Genomic DNA, 21,916 nt, shown 5'->3' with positions numbered 1-21,916 from the left:
CGCTACCCGGAGGTAGCGGGGGGGGGGGGGGGGGGGGGTTTGAGGGGTAAAGACCCCTCGTTATTCCGCGGGATAGCGGTGTTTTAGCAGGGGCAAACATGTCCTTGCTGAATATAAGCTTACAAGCAATTTTTTATTTGGCTTCAGACTCTCTAAAGATTCGGAGAAAACCCCTATTAGAAAAGGGATTGAAGTTTGCCCCTAACTGGTAAACTAAACAAATTCGAAACTTAGAAATTAAAAAAAAAAAAAAAAAAAAAAAAAAAAAACACAAGAAAGTTATGTCTTAAAAAAATCCTTCCCAAAAAAATCCTTTGAGCCTAAAACAGATCTACATATTTTCAACATACAGGTTTAAAAAAAAATAAATAAATCATTCAACGTTTTTTCCATCTATTGAGATGAGTAAAGAAATGCAGATCATGGCTGTCACCTTTTGTACACTTCATTATTTTTGGCATGCACAGCCTTTTGTAATTTGCTTCTCTGATCAATAAAGCTTTTAATAACAAAAGAAATGCAGATCTTTGAACGTAACAGAGAAACATCTCAGAAAAATCAAAGCCCCACCAGCCACCTAGGTCATCTAACCCGGGAAGAATCTAATGCTAGAATTACACGGTACGTTTTGTACCGCTGAATCGAGCCGCTGATGGCTCGATTGATAAAATCTGACATGTCCGATCACCCGCCGGATCGATTCCGAGCTCGATACTGCAGGCAGGACAATGGAAGAAAACGGGCAGAAGATAAGACGTGTCTGTGGGGACGAGCGGGAATCGATCCAGGCGCCCGCTAGAATCGATTCAGCGGTACAAAACGTACTGTGTATTCCTAGCATTTGGCCCTTCAGGAACGCCAACATAAGAACATTGTTATCCATCAAGCAGATAAGGGGGGAGGAATAGTTATTCAGAGGTAGTCGAATTATAAACAAGAAGCCCTCCGCCTGCTAAAGGATACAGATACATATAGGTGGTTGAGGGGGGACCCAAGTGTACAGTTTGGAGACGAATTGAGTGGATTTCTTAAAGGGATACTGTAGGAGGAGGAGGGGGGGGGAGAAATGAGTTGTACTTACCAGGGGCTTCTAACAGTCCCCCGCAGACATCCTGTGCCCGCCCAGCCACTCACCGATGCTCTGGCCCCGCCTCCGGTTCACTTCTGGAATTTCAGACTTTAAAGTCTGAAAACCACTGCGCCTGCGTTGCCGTGTCCTCACTCCCGCTGATGTCACCAGGAGTGTACTGCGCAGACAGACCATACTGGGCCTGCGCTGTGTGCTCTTGGTGACATCAGCGGGATCGAGGACACAGCAACGCAGGTGCAGTGGTTTTCAGACTTTAAAGTCTGAAATTCCAGAAGTGAACCGGAGGCGGGGCCAGAGCATCGGTGAGTGGCTGCGCGGGCACAGGATGTCTGCAGGGGACCGTAAGGTTAACTCATTTCCCCCCCCCCCCGACCCCCCCTACAGTATCCCTTTAAGTCAGCACATCAGGTGGGTATTAATAAAAAAAGGAATATGAATATGTGAATATTACCCACCCCGGGATTGCTATTTTTTATCATCTCCCTAAAGTCCACAAGAATCTGGTTAGTCCTCCAGGGAGGCAGATTATATCTGGTATAGGGTCAAATACCTCTAATTTATCCATATATGTTTACACCTTCTTGCAGAAATGTGAGGATAACCCTGGCCTTTGTTGAGGACTCCAGTTATGTGCTGAACCTTTTGAAGCACCTAACTTGGGAGGAGGGGTGGTTTCCAGGCACACTGGGTGTGAGCTCTTTATATACCATTATACAGCATGAAGAGGGCCTAATGCTGGGCATACACTGTTAGATAGTTCTTATCAATCGAGCCGCTGATGGCACGATTGATAATATCCAACCTGTCCGATCACCGTGGCGGATCGATTCTGCGCTTGATCCCTGCGGGCGGACAATGGAAGAAACGAGCGGCTGATACGGAAGTGTTCGCAGGGACGAGCGGTAATCGATCCACGCGCCCGCGAGTATGAGCGTGACGCGCCGGCATCGAGCCAGCGTCTCGATTCCGCCGCATAAACGCACCGTGAATGCCCAGCATAAAAGCAGTGAGAGATTTCTTGGAAGAGGTTCCCACAATTAGAGATGAGCAAAGAAATTTTATTGCGGATACAATTAGATTACAATTAGATACACACACACACACACACACACACACACACACACACACACACACACACACACACACACACACACACACACACACACACACACACACACACACACACACACACACACACACACACACACACACACACACACACACACACACACACACACACACACACACACACACACACACACACACACACACACACCTCTTTTTCATTATGATGGGGAGGTCTTCCTGCAGAGTGTGACGGCTATGAGGACCAGGTTCGTGCCAAGTTACGCCCGCCAACCTCTTCATAGCCCATTGGGAGCAATCTCATGTTTACAGGCATGAGGGGCCCGGCGTGGCCCTGGTCCTCTGGAAAAGATTTATTGATAACATCCTGCTCGTCTGGAGGGGACAGAGAGATTCATGAGAAAATTTATAGAGGGACTTAATAGGAATGTTCTGAATTTGCGACTCACTCCTGAAATTTGTAATTGTAAAGTAAATATTTTGGACCTGAACATCCATGTAGAAGGTAAAAAATTGAAAACAAAGACCTTTAAAAACCCCACGGAGGTGAATGGTTACATCCTGGCCACTAGCTGTCATCTGCCATCTTGGCTTGATAATATTCCAAAGGGGCAATTCATATGACTTAAGAGGAATTGCACAGAAGAACATATTTATAAGCAACAGGTAGAAGAATTGACTGTCAAACTTAAAGAGAAGCTGTACTGAGTAAATTTAAAATAAACACATGAGGTAACTTTAACTGGACATTACATAGTTACCTTGCCATCAGTTCCTCTCAGAAGCTCACCATTTTCTTCTGACAATAATCCCTTCCAGTTCTGACAACATTTTGTCAGAACTGAAATATATCAGTTGCTGTCAGTTATATATCAGTTCCTGTCAGTTACAGCTGAGAGGAGAACTGATGTGTCCATGTTTCCCTATGGCTCAAGTGGGCGATGTAACAGTTTAACTGTGTGCTGACCAGAAAGCTGTTATAGTGTAATAGCCATTTTCAAAATGGAGGACGGAGAATTCCATTGATCACAGTGGACAAACAGGACGCAGGAGAGGAAAATAGATTGAGGAGTAGACTACACAGGAGGCAAGTATGACCTGTGTATGTTTATTTGACTTTTAATTTCAGTTCAGGTTTCTTTAAGGAAAAAGGGATATAATGAAGGAGTATTAGAGAAAGCTAAAGGGGAGGTGCAGCCGATGAATCGAGAGGAATTACTGGTAAAAAAAAATGGTAATAAAAATGGCAAATGTGTGGAGGATCATTCTTTGAAAAAAAAAATTGAGATATAGCTCACAGAGCCAGAAGATAAGGATTATTATCTCCAAACACTGGCCTATATTGAGAGGACAAATTCCTTAATGAAATATTGCCAGTAAATCCTTAGTTCACATACAGAAACTGACAGTATAGGGTCAAGGGTGGCAATGGTGGTTTGTGTAAAAGATGGGGGATTCAAAAGGGGGGGGGGGATTGTAAGGTGTGGGAGGTGCTCTAATTGTAAAAGAATGAAGGGGTATAAAAATAAATAAATAAATAAATACACATGTGGAGGGGGATGGGGAAAGATTTAAAGATCAAATATTTGATCACCTGCCTCACTAAGGGGGTGATCTATGGTATATCTTGCCAGTTTGGCAAAAAAATGTGGGGAGTACTAAGAGGTCCCACTCGAGTAGAATTGGTGAACACATTAATAATATCAGTAAGGGCTGGGAGGAACACTCACTTTCCAAACATTTCAAAACCTTCCTTGCCCGTAGTGTCTGGAAAGTAGTTTATGGGATAGAGGTGGTCCGCAGAAATAGTAGAGGGGGAGACTTGGCAAAAATGTCTGGAAGAGAAAGTAACTGGATATTTAATTTGAATGTAAGTGGTTTGGCTTTTTTTAAATAAATGCAATCCAGTATATTGTGATGTGTAATATGAGCACAGTTGATATATGCAGTAGATTTGCACACTGGTTTCCCGGGAGCAACTGGTTTCATTGATGGATTAGAGAGGAGGCATTTGAGATGGTCATTGATGTCTGTGAGAAAACGTAGTATAATGGCCCATACTCACGGGCTACAATTGTCGCCGCAACACGCGGAACGTTGGCGACAGCTTCCGTCGCGCTGCTGGTCCCTCTTCCGCATGTGTACGCGGAGGGACCTGGCGAGGAGCTGTCGCCGGCCTGTCGCCCACACGCTCACGTGTGCTGGCGAAAGGCCACTTTTGCCGCCCGTGAGTATGGGCCATTAGACTCTGTAGATAGTGAATTACAGGTTTAGATGTATATTGCATATATTTGTATACATGTTCCTCTTTATATGCCCTGTAAATTCCCCTCTATGGAGAGGGGAAGAGCAAATGAGCTCGTTAGTCCTGCAGCATTGTTAACTGATATGAGCATAGAGAACTCTATAGGTATTTTGAAGTGGATACCACTTAAAGCAGTTTAAAACCCTGACATAGTCAATAAAAACATGTTTTCCTACTTTATATGCGATGCGGTTATCATAATTGCATTTGTGCATAAGTATTATTATTCATTTAGAAATTATATGTTCCCAAAAGTACAGTTTTTTGCTTTGTGAGCTGACTTTGCATTTTATTAATAACTGGTTTTATTCATTATGTATTGAAGGCAGACATGCTTTGACTGTCGAGCTGCTTCTCCACAGTCAGAGAATGGCCTCAATTCACTAAGCTTTATCAAACACTTTATCAAACGTTTGATAATTTACCTCATGAGTAAAATCTCATTTTGAATTTACTAAGGTGTTAGAGATTTATTGAACATTTTATCGATATATAACACCTTAGTGAATTCAAAATTAGATTTTACCCATGAGGTAAATTATCAAACGTTTGTTAATGTTTTTGATAAAGCTTAAGGTGGCCTTACACTGGTCGATTTGCCATCAGATCGACAACAGATCCCTCTCTGATCAGAGAGGGATCGTATGGCTGCCTTTACTGTAAACAGATTGTGAATAGATTTCAGCATGTATTTGATTCACCATCTGCGAAGGTGCCGCTGCTCCCCAGGCTTCCACATACACTACCTGATCCGGCCGGTGCGAGTCCCCCAGTCTCTGCTGTCTTCTCTGCTCCAGCTTCACTGTACTTCCTGACCGTGGAAGTTTAAACAGTAGAGGGCCCTCTGTTTAAACTTCCTGCCGGGAGAGGAAGTGAAGCCTGCCAGACTGAGCGCAGCGCGGAGAAAAAGCAGCGGGGACTTGTGCCGGGCGGATCAGGCAATTCATTGCCGCTAGCGTTGGTCATTTGAATGCTGCTATCGACGCACTCCCGACCTGCCGGCGATCGAGTGAAATCTTCCCCACGGACAGGAACCATCGATTTCGGTCGGGAATCGATTGTTCGGTCAGCGTTCGCGCAACGATTTCACAGCAGATTCGATCAGTGATCGAATCAGCTGTATATCGGCAGGAAAAGTGGTATGTATATGGGCCCCTTTAGAGAATTGAGGCCAATGTATCGCATTCCTCACTTAATACCATTTAAGATAACACAAGAGAATCTACAACTTTGGATGGGTCCACATTTCGCTGCACTGAACTTTTCAAGCTCTGTGTGTAGCCCTGCAAATGCTGGTCTAGTTAAAAAAAAAAAATTCTGTACTTAGAATTTAGTGGTAAGCATCTGCACTATTGATAGAAGCGAGAATTACTGTAGAGTATGCATAAGTAACGCTGGGCATACACGATAAGTTTATGCGCCGGTATCAAGCCAGCGGCACGATGCCGGCACGCCCCCGCTCGTATCGATCCATGCCTGCGCTCCTTTTCAGTCGCTCTATTCCCCGCCCACGGGGATCGAGCGGGGAATCTATCCGGCGGGTCATCGGACCCTTTGGATATTATCAATCGAGCCATCAGCGGCTCGATTGATAAGGACATTCTCAAACAGTGTATGTTTAGCATAAGAAGAGGATCCCAGACTTTACACCAAGTCAAATTGAAAAGTGATAGATTTTTTATTTTTGAGATTCTTTAAGGGGCTTACCAAACCAGGAATCAGGATTTTGGCCATCTTCACCAAAGTCACAATCCGGGACATCGAAAAAATAAGATTCTTGCGTGCCAGACATGGCTTTCTTCCAAGGCCACCAGTTCTAGCTTGTGGTATCTGACAAATGAGTACAAAAGTGTAATTTTCACTATTTTGGGATTGCTTGTAAACCAAGACCTTGCACATCTAGTCCACTTCAGGGGACCCAACATGAAACCACACAAGGAACACTTCAACATCAGTCTCTACAGCACAAAGCATTGTGATTGACCAAATAACGTGCAAGTAGTTTACTTCAACCTATCGGAAACCTAGCAGTTCACGAGGGTGCCATCCAGCCAATGACATTAGCGGAATTTCCCCGATTCCGCCTGAGTCCCATAAAATAAACTAGTGCTGAAAAGTCATCAATCAGCAGAAAAAACAGTACACCCCCACCCTTTTGATTAAGTGTGCAGCCCCCCCCCCCCAACAGCAAAAGTAGCATCCCATACACAATTCAATTATGAGAGCAGCCCTCCTCACCTGCAGCACCGCCCCCCTTTTCCATTTTATCTGAAGACACACTTTTACCATATCTGCAGCCCCGTCCTCTATTGTGTGTGCAGCCCTGCTCCCCTCATAAGCAGTAGCAATCCCCCACCCTCTGTTCTGGGTATTCTAACATATTGAAACACCTCACGTATTATCTCTGCCGCCCCCCCCCCCCCCCCACCCCACAATATGACTGATACACCCACATTAGCTCTGCCCAATTTATTCCTTCAGTAGTCAGTACCCCTCCCCCAGCAGCAGTCTCCCCTCTTTCACTTACAGCAGACCCTCCCCCACCAACAGCTCGTTGCAACGTTCAGCAGCTCCAAGCTAACGGCACTCGGTTCCTCCAGCCCAGATTCTGCGCGCTGTGCAGGACTCCTCATCCGGGCCCCGACCACAGCAGCTCACCGTACCCTCATCCACTTTCCCGCTCATGACCAGGTCTCCTGCCCTAACCCCTCACGTCACCCCCACATTTTCCTCACCCGACAGCGAGGCGCTACGTCTCCTCTCCGCCGCCCGGGACGTTACACTGTTTCAAACAAAACGCAAGATCAAGCTGACCAATCACAAGGAGAGTTAAGAGAGGCCTATTTATTGGATCAGCAGCATTAGCCGCGCCCCCTTAGGGGCCTCTGGGAAATGTAGTCTTAATTAGTGATAGGAAAACGTCGCCAGCGTGGATGTAAACTCGTTTCCCAGAATGCCTGGCTCGCAACATGCGCAGTTCCCACTTCCCGCCTATTAACTACTGAACATAGTTGTGGGCTTTTTTTTGTTTTGTTTTTGTTTTTTAAATACACAAAATAAGATCCCTTTTACATGGATTGTTGATAGGCATTAGGCAGTGAAATGCATCTCAAAGGGCTCTATTCACAAAACCATCTGCGGTAACTTTTTTAGGTGAAAAATTACCTCCAGTGATAATTTACCAAGTGTGATAAATGTTTGATAAAAGTGAGGTAAAACAGGTGACAAAACTATGTATGGAAATAAAGCTTTTTTTGACCACTGTAGGGCAGCCCATATGCTTGCCACCCATTACACAGAGACGACCCAGGAAAGCCTGTCACATTTAAAGTGGAACCTCAACTCTTGCACAGGACAGAAGGAAAACAAATGCACCCTGTATGTATATAATTTAGCCTAATTCCTCCTCATCTGTGAATAATCACAACTGTAATTTGAGCTCTCAGCTGTGCCAGCTGGCTGCCTCAGCAGAGCAGCTAATGTGTAAACACAGGATGTTAACCCTATGTCTGTGTCCATGAAAGCAGGAAGTACACACATTGGGCTCTATTCTCAAAGACCAAACTTTTCCGCAAAATTTTACCGCTATATTTCCGCCAGCGGTAAACTCCGCATTTTTTCAGCATTCTCTAACATTTTCCGCATGTTTGCCGCATGCGGAAAAAAAAGATGCGGAAACAGGCATTATTCATGCGGGAATCATGCGGTAAAAAGGTCGCATGAAAAAGTGTTTAAAAAAAAAAAGTTAAAGTCCAGCAAGCACAGCCCTTATGCCTCCACACTTCATTAAAGTCAATGGGAATGCGGAATATATCACCTACTACTTGTAGGTGATAAAAAATCGGTAATTAACGACAAATGATGCGCCTGAACATTTCTGAGAATTGATCTTTTATTGCGGAAAATACCGACTTTTGCGGAAATTTTTCCGCATGAATCCCGCACTTTTACCACACTTTTTCCACATGCGGAAAAAACATGCGGAACATTTTCAGAATTTCAATGTGGCGGTGTTTTGGTCGGTAACTTCCCGCATGCACTTTACCGCATGCGGGAAGTCTTTGAGAATAGAGCCCATTGAAGATTTTTTGTTAGATTTGTATCAGCTGTAAAAAAAATAAAAAATGTTTTTCTTTAAAGGTTATTATGCTGTTGCTTATCTTTTAGAGCAGAGATTAATTTCCTCCTCGGCATTTATAAAATCATCTAAAAGACTGTACGAGGTCTGAAAGTGCGCCTTGAGATTAGACACACTCGTCTTCTCTGCCTTCTATGTAAAACTGACATGAAGTGATAATTATCACCTACCATTTGTAGGTGATAAAAAAAAAAAAAAACAACAGTAATTAACACCAACTATTCAATTGAGAATCTCAAACTGGAGATAAATTTTGAGGTAATTACCACACTTTTACCGCATGAGGTAATTTAGGGAGGAAAAAAAATGTGAATTTCAAAATGGGGATATTTTGGTTGGTATTTATCACTAACTAAATTACCTCATGCGGTAACTCATTGTGAATAAAGCCCATTGAGCTCTATTCACAAAACTTCTCATCAGTGGCGTAACTAAGGAGCTATGGGCCCCGGTGCAAGTTTTACATGGCCCCCCACCCCCCCCCCCAAGCACTCTATAGATAACAATTGATACGGCGCACCAAAACCTGCCAAGGACAACAACAGTGTCAGAGGTGCAATAAGAGGATGGGAAACGGTTTGTTAATGATTACTACTATTTAGGCCCCTTTCACAGTGGGACGTTGCGTTTGATGCGCCTAATGCAGCGCATGTAGATTATGAAATTGGACGTTATTTTGCACTGCGTTATGTGTCTCTTGGTGCGTCGTTTTCGTCGCATACTGATGGAACAAAAACGGCACTTGCGTTACATTTTTTTTTTTTTTTTTAAACATTACTGAGCATGTGCAACACAACGCGGCAGATACATTGCTAAACGCACCGCATGCAGCACTTTTTTATTAACGCTACACACTGAAGCAACGTGCACACTGAATGTCGCACAGACTTTGCATTGCTGTGCGTTACTCTGCGTTAAAGTATTTTATAACGTGCGACTTTAACGTCGCACTGTGAAAGAGCCCTAAAAGATAAGCAACAGCATAATAACCTTTAAAGAAAAATAATTCTTTGTTACAGCTTATACAAATCCCCCCAAAAATGTCCAGTGTGTGTACTTCCTGATTTCATGGAAGCAGACATAAGGTTAACATCCTGTGTTTCCAAATTAGCTGCTCTGCTGAGGCAGCCAGCTAGCACAGCTGAGAGCTCAAATTACAGTTGTGATTATTCACAGATGAGGGGGAATTAGGCTAAATTATATACATACAGGTAGTCTCTGTGTAATGGGTGGCAAGCATATGGGCTGCCCTACAGTGGTCAAAAAAGCTTTATTTCCATACATATTACATATTCTCACCTGTTTTACCGCACTTTTATCAAACATTTATCACACTCCGTAATTTTTAGTGAGTACTAAAAAAAAAAAAAAAAAAAAAAAAAATTAATCATCACTGGAGGTAATATTTTACCCCCCAAAAAAGAGTTACAGCACATGTTATTGTGATGTGAATAGAGCCCAATGGGCTCTATTCATAAAAGGCTGTGCGGGGAAAAAAATTGGAGGGACAACACCGTATTGGTATTTTAGACTTTTGTGTGCTAATTGTAAACATTTTTACAGTGGTAAAAAAGGTCAGGGAATTCCCGAATTAAACTAGCTGTGCTGCCTGAGTTGATACATTTTCTCTGTGCTGAGACAGAGTTGCAATAAAAGAGGCATCTCTATTCTCCAACTTCCTTCTAGATGTGCATTTTTTTTTTAAACTGCCTCTGTTTGCGCTGAATCTGTCTATCAAGGTGGGTACACACATCAGATAAAAGTCTTTGGAAAATTAAAGATCACAGACTAATTTTACCCCCTTTCCATGTAGTATGAGAGCCATACTCTACACAGTCTATTCTATAAAGCTGAACTCCCCCCATCAGATAAAAATCTTTGCAAGATGCTGCACACAAAGATGCTGTACACATTCAAAAGGTCATTATCTGCAAAAGATCTGCGGCTCCAGCAAGAACCTTCGGCCCTCCACCATGGGGTCAGAAAAAAAAATGGCCCTCCATGCCCATGAAGTTGGACAGCACTGCTGTAGACATTCAAAAGATCAGTATCTGCAAAAGATCTGTTCCTGCAAAAGATCAGTTCCTGCAAAAGATCAGTTCCTGCAAAATGCATTCAGGGCTGGTGCACACCAAAACCCGCTAGCAGATCCGCAAAATGCTAGCAGATTTTTAAACGCTTTTTTTTATTTTTATGAGGCGTTTTGCTAGCGTTTTGCGGATTGCTGCTGCGGTTTTCAGTATAGTAGATTTCATATATTGTTACAGTAAAGCTGTTACTGAACAGCTTCTGTAACAAAAACGCCTGCAAAACCGCTCTGAAGTGCCGTTTTTCAGAGCGGTTTGCGTTTTTCCTATACTTAACATTGAGGCAGAAACGCATCCGAAATCCAAAAAATGCCTCACCCAGGCATTTTTCGTTTCTGCAAAACGCCTGCTGCTCTGGTGTGCACCACCCCATTGAGATACATTGACCAAGCAGATCCGCAGCCGCAAGCGGATCTGAAAACGCCCAAAAAGCCGCTCGGTGTGCACCAGCCCTCACAGTCTATGATATTTGCAGATCCTCATACACACCTTGTTTAACAGACATTCATCTACAGATCAGATCCACCAGGATGGATTTTCAGATCTGCAGATGATTGTCTGATCTGCAGATGAATGTCAGTTAAACAAGGTGTGTATGATGATCTGCAGATCTCATAGGCTATGAATGCAATTTGCAGGAATGGATCTTTAGCAGGAACAGATCTTTTGCAGATACTGATCTTTTGTGTCTGTACAGAATCTGTGTGTGCAGCATCTTGCAAAGATTTCTATCTGATGTGGAGTTCAGCTCCATAGAAAAGACTGTGTAGGTATGGCTCTCATACTACATGAAGGGTGGTAAGATTGGTCTGTGATCTTTCATTTTCCAAAGACTATAGTCTAATGTGTGTATGAGCCTTACGGAGCTGTTGGCCCCAATGCAAGTTTTACAATGGGGCCCCCCAAGCACTCTATACATAATTGATATGGCGCACCAACACCTGCCAATGGCAACTACAGTGTCAGAGCTGCAAGATGGGAATGGGGAGCTCTTTGTTAATGATTACCACTATTCAAAGTATCTATAGAAGTGAATATTATGAGCACAGGACCAATAAAGAGCTAATACTGAAGTTGAGGGAGGGCCCTTCGGAGCCCCTCTGGCCCAAGGGCCCCGATGCGGTTGCAACCTCTGCAACCCCTATTGCTACGCCCCTGGTGGGATGGTCCTGTATTGGGGTACATGTGCTGGGTAGGTGGGATGGTCCTGTATTGGGGTACATGTGCTGGGTAGGTGGGATGGTCCTGTATTGGGGTACATGTGCTGGGTAGGTGGGATGGTCCTGTATTGGGGTACATCTGCTGGGTAGGTGGGATGGTCCTGTATTGGGGTACATCTGCTGGGTAGGTGGGATGGTCCTGTATTGGGGTACATCTGCTGGGTAGGTGGGATGGTCCTGTATTGGGGTACATCTGCTGGGTAGGTGGGATGGTCCTGTATTGGGGTACATGTGCTGGGTAGGTGGGATGGTCCTGTATTGGGGTACATGTGCTGGGTAGGTGGGATGGTCCTGTATTGGGGTACATGTGCTGGGTAGGTGGGATGGTCCTGTATTGGGGTACATGTGCTGGGTAGGTGGGATGGTCCTGTATTGGGGTACATCTGCTGGGTAGGTGGGATGGTCCTGTATTGGGGTACATCTGCTGGGTAGGTGGGATGGTCCTGTATTGGGGTACATGTGCTGGGTAGGTGGGATGGTCCTGTATTGGGGTACATGTGCTGGGTAGGTGGGATGGTCCTGTATTGGGGTACATGTGCTGGGTAGGTGGGATGGTCCTGTATTGGGGTACATGTGCTGGGTAGGTGGGATGGTCCTGTATTGGGGTACATGTGCTGGGTAGGTGGGATGGTCCTGTATTGGGGTACATGTGCTGGGTAGGTGGGATGGTCCTGTATTGGGGTACATGTGCTGGGTAGGTGGGATGGTCCTGTATTGGGGTACATGTGCTGGGTAGGTGGGATGGTCCTGTATTGGGGTACATGTGCTGGGTAGGTGGGATGGTCCTGTATTGGGGTACATGTGCTGGGTAGGTGGGATGGTCCTGTATTGGGGTACATGTGCTGGGTAGGTGGGATGGTCCTGTATTGGGGTACATGTGCTGGGTAGGTGGGATGGTCCTGTATTGGGGTACATGTGCTGGGTAGGTGGGATGGTCCTGTATTGGGGTACATGTGCTGGGTAGGTGGGATGGTCCTGTATTGGGGTACATGTGCTGGGTAGGTGGGATGGTCCTGTATTGGGGTACATGTGCTGGGTAGGTGGGATGGTCCTGTATTGGGGTACATGTGCTGGGTAGGTGGGATGGTCCTGTATTGGGGTACATGTGCTGGGTAGGTGGGATGGTCCTGTATTGGGGTACATGTGCTGGGTAGGTGGGATGGTCCTGTATTGGGGTACATGTGCTGGGTAGGTGGGATGGTCCTGTATTGGGGTACATGTGCTGGGTAGGTGGGATGGTCCTGTATTGGGGTACATGTGCTGGGTAGGTGGGATGGTCCTGTATTGGGGTACATGTGCTGGGTAGGTGGGATGGTCCTGTATTGGGGTACATGTGCTGGGTAGGTGGGATGGTCCTGTATTGGGGTACATGTGCTGGGTAGGTGGGATGGTCCTGTATTGGGGTACATGTGCTGGGTAGGTGGGATGGTCCTGTATTGGGGTACATGTGCTGGGTAGGTGGGATGGTCCTGTATTGGGGTACATGTGCTGGGTAGGTGGGATGGTCCTGTATTGGGGTACATGTGCTGGGTAGGTGGGATGGTCCTGTATTGGGGTACATGTGCTGGGTAGGTGGGATGGTCCTGTATTGGGGTACATGTGCTGGGTAGGTGGGATGGTCCTGTATTGGGGTACATGTGCTGGGTAGGTGGGATGGTCCTGTATTGGGGTACATGTGCTGGGTAGGTGGGATGGTCCTGTATTGGGGTACATGTGCTGGGTAGGTGGGATGGTCCTGTATTGGGGTACATGTGCTGGGTAGGTGGGATGGTCCTGTATTGGGGTACATGTGCTGGGTAGGTGGGATGGTCCTGTATTGGGGTACATCTGCTGGGTAGGTGGGATGGTCCTGTATTGGGGTACATCTGCTGGGTAGGTGGGATGGTCCTGTATTGGGGTACATGTGCTGGGTAGGTGGGATGGTCCTGTATTGGGGTACATGTGCTGGGTAGGTGGGATGGTCCTGTATTGGGGTACATGTGCTGGGTAGGTGGGATGGTCCTGTATTGGGGTACATCTGCTGGGTAGGTGGGATGGTCCTGTATTGGGGTACATCTGCTGGGTAGGTGGGATGGTCCTGTATTGGGGTACATCTGCTGGGTAGGTGGGATGGTCCTGTATTGGGGTACATCTGCTGGGTAGGTGGGATGGTCCTGTATTGGGGTACATCTGCTGGGTAGGTGGGATGGTCCTGTATTGGGGTACATCTGCTGGGTAGGTGGGATGGTCCTGTATTGGGGTACATGTGCTGGGTAGGTGGGATGGTCCTGTATTGGGGTACATGTGCTGGGTAGGTGGGATGGTCCTGTATTGGGGTACATGTGCTGGGTAGGTGGGATGGTCCTGTATTGGGGTACATGTGCTGGGTAGGTGGGATGGTCCTGTATTGGGGTACATGTGCTGGGTAGGTGGGATGGTCCTGTATTGGGGTACATGTGCTGGGTAGGTGGGATGGTCCTGTATTGGGGTACATGTGCTGGGTAGGTGGGATGGTCCTGTATTGGGGTACATCTGCTGGGTAGGTGGGATGGTCCTGTATTGGGGTACATCTGCTGGGTAGGTGGGATGGTCCTGTATTGGGGTACATCTGCTGGGTAGGTGGGATGGTCCTGTATTGGGGTACATCTGCTGGGTAGGTGGGATGGTCCTGTATTGGGGTACATCTGCTGGGTAGGTGGGATGGTCCTGTATTGGGGTACATCTGCTGGGTAGGTGGGATGGTCCTGTATTGGGGTACATCTGCTGGGTAGGTGGGATGGTCCTGTATTGGGGTACATGTGCTGGGTAGGTGGGATGGTCCTGTATTGGGGTACATGTGCTGGGTAGGTGGGATGGTCCTGTATTGGGGTACATGTGCTGGGTAGGTGGGATGGTCCTGTATTGGGGTACATGTGCTGGGTAGGTGGGATGGTCCTGTATTGGGGTACATGTGCTGGGTAGGTGGGATGGTCCTGTATTGGGGTACATGTGCTGGGTAGGTGGGATGGTCCTGTATTGGGGTACATCTGCTGGGTAGGTGGGATGGTCCTGTATTGGGGTACATCTGCTGGGTAGGTGGGATGGTCCTGTATTGGGGTACATCTGCTGGGTAGGTGGGATGGTCCTGTATTGGGGTACATCTGCTGGGTAGGTGGGATGGTCCTGTATTGGGGTACATCTGCTGGGTAGGTGGGATGGTCCTGTATTGGGGTACATCGTGCTGGGTAGGTGGGATGGTCCTGTATTGGGGTACATGTGCTGGGTAGGTGGGATGGTCCTGTATTGGGGTACATGTGCTGGGTAGGTGGGATGGTCCTGTATTGGGGTACATGTGCTGGGTAGGTGGGATGGTCCTGTATTGGGGTACATGTGCTGGGTAGGTGGGATGGTCCTGTATTGGGGTACATGTGCTGGGTAGGTGGGATGGTCCTGTATTGGGGTACATGTGCTGGGTAGGTGGGATGGTCCTGTATTGGGGTACATCTGCTGGGTAGGTGGGATGGTCCTGTATTGGGGTACATCTGCTGGGTAGGTGGGATGGTCCTGTATTGGGGTACATCTGCTGGGTAGGTGGGATGGTCCTGTATTGGGGTACATCTGCTGGGTAGGTGGGATGGTCCTGTATTGGGGTACATCTGCTGGGTAGGTGGGATGGTCCTGTATTGGGGTACATGTGCTGGGTAGGTGGGATGGTCCTGTATTGGGGTACATGTGCTGGGTAGGTGGGATGGTCCTGTATTGGGGTACATGTGCTGGGTAGGTGGGATGGTCCTGTATTGGGGTACATGTGCTGGGTAGGTGGGATGGTCCTGTATTGGGGTACATGTGCTGGGTAGGTGGGATGGTCCTGTATTGGGGTACATGTGCTGGGTAGGTGGGATGGTCCTGTATTGGGGTACATGTGCTGGGTAGGTGGGATGGTCCTGTATTGGGGTACATGTGCTGGGTAGGTGGGATGGTCCTGTATTGGGGTACATGTGCTGGGTAGGTGGGATGGTCCTGTATTGGGGTACATGTGCTGGGTAGGTGGGATGGTCCTGTATTGGGGTACATGTGCTGGGTAGGTGGGATGGTCCTGTATTGGGGTACATGTGCTGGGTAGGTGGGATGGTCCTGTATTGGGGTACATGTGCTGGGTAGGTGGGATGGTCCTGTATTGGGGTACATGTGCTGGGTAGGTGGGATGGTCCTGTATTGGGGTACATGTGCTGGGTAGGTGGGATGGTCCTGTATTGGGGTACATCTGCTGGGTAGGTGGGATGGTCCTGTATTGGGGTACATCTGCTGGGTAGGTGGGATGGTCCTGTATTGGGGTACATGTGCTGGGTAGGTGGGATGGTCCTGTATTGGGGTACATGTGCTGGGTAGGTGGGATGGTCCTGTATTGGGGTACATGTGCTGGGTAGGTGGGATGGTCCTGTATTGGGGTACATGTGCTGGGTAGGTGGGATGGTCCTGTATTGGGGTACATGTGCTGGGTAGGTGGGATGGTCCTGTATTGGGGTACATGCTGGGTAGGTGGGATGGTCCTGTATTGGGGTACATCTGCTGGGTAGGTGGGATGGTCCTGTATTGGGGTACATCTGCTGGGTAGGTGGGATGGTCCTGTATTGGGGTACATCTGCTGGGTAGGTGGGATGGTCCTGTATTGGGGTACATCTGCTGGGTAGGTGGGATGGTCCTGTATTGGGGTACATGTGCTGGGTAGGTGGGATGGTCCTGTATTGGGGTACATGTGCTGGGTAGGTGGGATGGTCCTGTATTGGGGTACATGTGCTGGGTAGGTGGGATGGTCCTGTATTGGGGTACATGCTGCTGGGTAGGTGGGATGGTCCTGTATTGGGGTACATCTGCTGGGTAGGTGGGATGGTCCTGTATTGGGGTACATCTGCTGGGTAGGTGGGATGGTCCTGTATTGGGGTACATCTGCTGGGTAGGTGGGATGGTCCTGTATTGGGGTACATCTGCTGGGTAGGTGGGATGGTCCTGTATTGGGGTACATCTGCTGGGTAGGTGGGATGGTCCTGTATTGGGGTACATGTGCTGGGTAGGTGGGATGGTCCTGTATTGGGGTACATGTGCTGGGTAGGTGGGATGGTCCTGTATTGGGGTACATGTGCTGGGTAGGTGGGATGGTCCTGTATTGGGGTACATGTGCTGGGTAGGTGGGATGGTCCTGTATTGGGGTACATGTGCTGGGTAGGTGGGATGGTCCTGTATTGGGGTACATGTGCTGGGTAGGTGGGATGGTCCTGTATTGGGGTACATGTGCTGGGTAGGTGGGATGGTCCTGTATTGGGGTACATGTGCTGGGTAGGTGGGATGGTCCTGTATTGGGGTACATCTGCTGGGTAGGTGGGATGGTCCTGTATTGGGGTACATGCTGCTGGGTAGGTGGGATGGTCCTGTATTGGGGTACATGCTGCTGGGTAGGTGGGATGGTCCTGTATTGGGGTACATCTGCTGGGTAGGTGGGATGGTCCTGTATTGGGGTACATGTGCTGGGTAGGTGGGATGGTCCTGTATTGGGGTACATGTGCTGGGTAGGTGGGATGGTCCTGTATTGGGGTACATGTGCTGGGTAGGTGGGATGGTCCTGTATTGGGGTACATGTGCTGGGTAGGTGGGATGGTCCTGTATTGGGGTACATGTGCTGGGTAGGTGGGATGGTCCTGTATTGGGGTACATGTGCTGGGTAGGTGGGATGGTCCTGTATTGGGGTACATGTGCTGGGTAGGTGGGATGGTCCTGTATTGGGGTACATGTGCTGGGTAGGTGGGATGGTCCTGTATTGGGGTACATGTGCTGGGTAGGTGGGATGGTCCTGTATTGGGGTACATGTGCTGGGTAGGTGGGATGGTCCTGTATTGGGGTACATCTGCTGGGTAGGTGGGATGGTCCTGTATTGGGGTACATGTGCTGGGTAGGTGGGATGGTCCTGTATTGGGGTACATGCTGCTGGGTAGGTGGGATGGTCCTGTATTGGGGTACATGTGCTGGGTAGGTGGGATGGTCCTGTATTGGGGTACATGTGCTGGGTAGGTGGGATGGTCCTGTATTGGGGTACATGTGCTGGGTAGGTGGGATGGTCCTGTATTGGGGTACATGTGCTGGGTAGGTGGGATGGTCCTGTATTGGGGTACATGTGCTGGGTAGGTGGGATGGTCCTGTATTGGGGTACATGTGCTGGGTAGGTGGGATGGTCCTGTATTGGGGTACATGTGCTGGGTAGGTGGGATGGTCCTGTATTGGGGTACATGTGCTGGGTAGGTGGGATGGTCCTGTATTGGGGTACATGTGCTGGGTAGGTGGGATGGTCCTGTATTGGGGTACATGTGCTGGGTAGGTGGGATGGTCCTGTATTGGGGTACATGTGCTGGGTAGGTGGGATGGTCCTGTATTGGGGTACATGTGCTGGGTAGGTGGGATGGTCCTGTATTGGGGTACATGTGCTGGGTAGGTGGGATGGTCCTGTATTGGGGTACATGTGCTGGGTAGGTGGGATGGTCCTGTATTGGGGTACATCGTGCTGGGTAGGTGGGATGGTCCTGTATTGGGGTACATGTGCTGGGTAGGTGGGATGGTCCTGTATTGGGGTACATGTGCTGGGTAGGTGGGATGGTCCTGTATTGGGGTACATCGTGCTGGGTAGGTGGGATGGTCCTGTATTGGGGTACATCTGCTGGGTAGGTGGGATGGTCCTGTATTGGGGTACATGTGCTGGGTAGGTGGGATGGTCCTGTATTGGGGTACATCTGCTGGGTAGGTGGGATGGTCCTGTATTGGGGTACATGCTGCTGGGTAGGTGGGATGGTCCTGTATTGGGGTACATGTGCTGGGTAGGTGGGATGGTCCTGTATTGGGGTACATCTGCTGGGTAGGTGGGATGGTCCTGTATTGGGGTACATGTGCTGGGTAGGTGGGATGGTCCTGTATTGGGGTACATGTGCTGGGTAGGTGGGATGGTCCTGTATTGGGGTACATGTGCTGGGTAGGTGGGATGGTCCTGTATTGGGGTACATGTGCTGGGTAGGTGGGATGGTCCTGTATTGGGGTACATCTGCTGGGTAGGTGGGATGGTCCTGTATTGGGGTACATGTGCTGGGTAGGTGGGATGGTCCTGTATTGGGGTACATGTGCTGGGTAGGTGGGATGGTCCTGTATTGGGGTACATCTGCTGGGTAGGTGGGATGGTCCTGTATTGGGGTACATGTGCTAGGTAGGTGGGATGGTCCTGTATTGGGGTACATGTGCTGGGTAGGTGGGATGGTCCTGTATTGGGGTACATCGTGCTGGGTAGGTGGGATGGTCCTGTATTGGGGTACATGTGCTAGGGTAGGTGGGATGGTCCTGTATTGGGGTACATCTGCTGGGTAGGTGGGATGGTCCTGTATTGGGGTACATCTGCTGGGTAGGTGGGATGGTCCTGTATTGGGGTACATGTGCTGGGTAGGTGGGATGGTCCTGTATTGGGGTACATGTGCTGGGTAGGTGGGATGGTCCTGTATTGGGGTACATGCTGCTGGTAGGTGGGATGGTCCTGTATTGGGGTACATCTGCTGGGTAGGTGGGATGGTCCTGTATTGGGGTACATCTGCTGGGTAGGTGGGATGGTCCTGTATTGGGGTACATGTGCTGGGTAGGTGGGATGGTCCTGTATTGGGGTACATGTGCTGGGTAGGTGGGATGGTCCTGTATTGGGGTACATCGTGCTGGGTAGGTGGGATGGTCCTGTATTGGGGTACATCTGCTGGGTAGGTGGGATGGTCCTGTATTGGGGTACATGTGCTGGGTAGGTGGGATGGTCCTGTATTGGGGTACATCTGCTGGGTAGGTGGGATGGTCCTGTATTGGGGTACATCGTGCTGGGTAGGTGGGATGGTCCTGTATTGGGGTACATGTGCTGGGTAGGTGGGATGGTCCTGTATTGGGGTACATCTGCTGGGTAGGTGGGATGGTCCTGTATTGGGGTACATCTGCTGGGTAGGTGGGATGGTCCTGTATTGGGGTACATGTGCTGGGTAGGTGGGATGGTCCTGTATTGGGGTACATGTGCTGGGTAGGTGGGATGGTCCTGTATTGGGGTACATGTGCTGGGTAGGTGGGATGGTCCTGTATTGGGGTACATGTGCTGGGTAGGTGGGATGGTCCTGTATTGGGGTACATGTGCTGGGTAGGTGGGATGGTCCTGTATTGGGGTACATGTGCTGGGTAGGTGGGATGGTCCTGTATTGGGGTACATGTGCTGGGTAGGTGGGATGGTCCTGTATTGGGGTACATGTGCTGGGTAGGTGGGATGGTCCTGTATTGGGGTACATGTGCTGGGTAGGTGGGATGGTCCTGTATTGGGGTACATCTGCTGGGTAGGTGGGATGGTCCTGTATTGGGGTACATGTGCTGGGTAGGTGGGATGGTCCTGTATTGGGGTACATGTGCTGGGTAGGTGGGATGGTCCTGTATTGGGGTACATGTGCTGGGTAGGTGGGATGGTCCTGTATTGGGGTACATGTGCTGGGTAGGTGGGATGGTCCTGTATTGGGGTACATGTGCTGGGTAGGTGGGATGGTCCTGTATTGGGGTACATCGTGCTGGGTAGGTGGGATGGTCCTGTATTGGGGTACATGTGCTGGGTAGGTGGGATGGTCCTGTATTGGGGTACATGCTGCTGGGTAGGTGGGATGGTCCTGTATTGGGGTACATGTGCTGGGTAGGTGGGATGGTCCTGTATTGGGGTACATGTGCTGGGTAGGTGGGATGGTCCTGTATTGGGGTACATGCTGCTGGGTAGGTGGGATGGTCCTGTATTGGGGTACATGTGCTGGGTAGGTGGGATGGTCCTGTATTGGGGTACATGTGCTGGGTAGGTGGGATGGTCCTGTATTGGGGTACATGTGCTGGGTAGGTGGGATGGTCCTGTATTGGGGTACATTTGCTGGGTAGGTGGGATGGTCCTGTATTGGGGTACATGTGCTGGGTAGGTGGGATGGTCCTGTATTGGGGTACATGTGCTGGGTAGGTGGGATGGTCCTGTATTGGGGTACATGTGCTGGGTAGGTGGGATGGTCCTGTATTGGGGTACATGTGCTGGGTAGGTGGGATGGTCCTGTATTGGGGTACATGTGCTGGGTAGGTGGGATGGTCCTGTATTGGGGTACATGTGCTGGGTAGGTGGGATGGTCCTGTATTGGGGTACATGTGCTGGGTAGGTGGGATGGTCCTGTATTGGGGTACATGTGCTGGGTAGGTGGGATGGTCCTGTATTGGGGTACATGTGCTGGGTAGGTGGGATGGTCCTGTATTGGGGTACATGTGCTGGGTAGGTGGGATGGTCCTGTATTGGGGTACATGTGCTGGGTAGGTGGGATGGTCCTGTATTGGGGTACATGTGCTGGGTAGGTGGGATGGTCCTGTATTGGGGTACATGTGCTGGGTAGGTGGGATGGTCCTGTATTGGGGTACATGTGCTGGGTAGGTGGGATGGTCCTGTATTGGGGTACATGTGCTGGGTAGGTGGGATGGTCCTGTATTGGGGTACATGTGCTGGGTAGGTGGGATGGTCCTGTATTGGGGTACATGTGCTGGGTAGGTGGGATGGTCCTGTATTGGGGTACATGCTGCTGGGTAGGTGGGATGGTCCCTGTATTGGGGTACATGTGCTGGGTAGGTGGGATGGTCCTGTATTGGGGTACATGTGCTGGGTAGGTGGGATGGTCCTGTATTGGGGTACATGTGCTGGGTAGGTGGGATGGTCCTGTATTGGGGTACATGTGCTGGGTAGGTGGGATGGTCCTGTATTGGGGTACATGTGCTGGGTAGGTGGGATGGTCCCTGTATTGGGGTACATGTGCTGGGTAGGTGGGATGGTCATGTATTGGGGGGTACATGTGCTGGGTAGGTGGGATGGTCCTGTATTGGGGTACATTGTCTGGGTAGGTGGGATGGTCCTGTTATTGGGGTACATGTGCTGGGTAGGTGGGATGGTCCTGTATTGGGGTACATCTGCTGTAGGTA

General features: G+C 49.0%; 1 protein-coding gene across 4 annotated transcripts in view; it reads right to left on the bottom strand.

Annotated features, from left to right (window-relative positions):
• The window catches only part of TPX2 (TPX2 microtubule nucleation factor), a 113,909-nt gene that overhangs the window by 45,003 nt on the left and 46,990 nt on the right, over positions 1–21,916 (bottom strand). For 2 of the 4 annotated variants that reach the window (XM_068264090.1, XM_068264093.1), the window contains exons 1-2: positions 7,217–7,324; positions 6,189–6,311 (exon numbers count right to left, since the gene is read on the bottom strand). In XM_068264090.1, the coding sequence (XP_068120191.1) occupies positions 6,189–6,273 (85 nt within the window). In that variant the 5' untranslated portion in view covers positions 6,274–6,311; positions 7,217–7,324. Of the gene's footprint in view, positions 1–6,188; positions 6,312–7,008; positions 7,170–7,216; positions 7,325–21,916 lie in introns of those variants that run through there. The other 2 variants (XM_068264092.1, XM_068264091.1) reach the window with 2 other exon arrangements.

The sequence above is a fragment of the Hyperolius riggenbachi genome, chromosome 12 (assembly GCF_040937935.1).
Source record: "Hyperolius riggenbachi isolate aHypRig1 chromosome 12, aHypRig1.pri, whole genome shotgun sequence".
NCBI classification, from domain to species: Eukaryota; Metazoa; Chordata; class Amphibia; order Anura; family Hyperoliidae; genus Hyperolius; species Hyperolius riggenbachi.
Note: the sequence above shows the minus strand (reverse complement) of the source record. Positions and strands in the feature narration are given on the sequence as shown.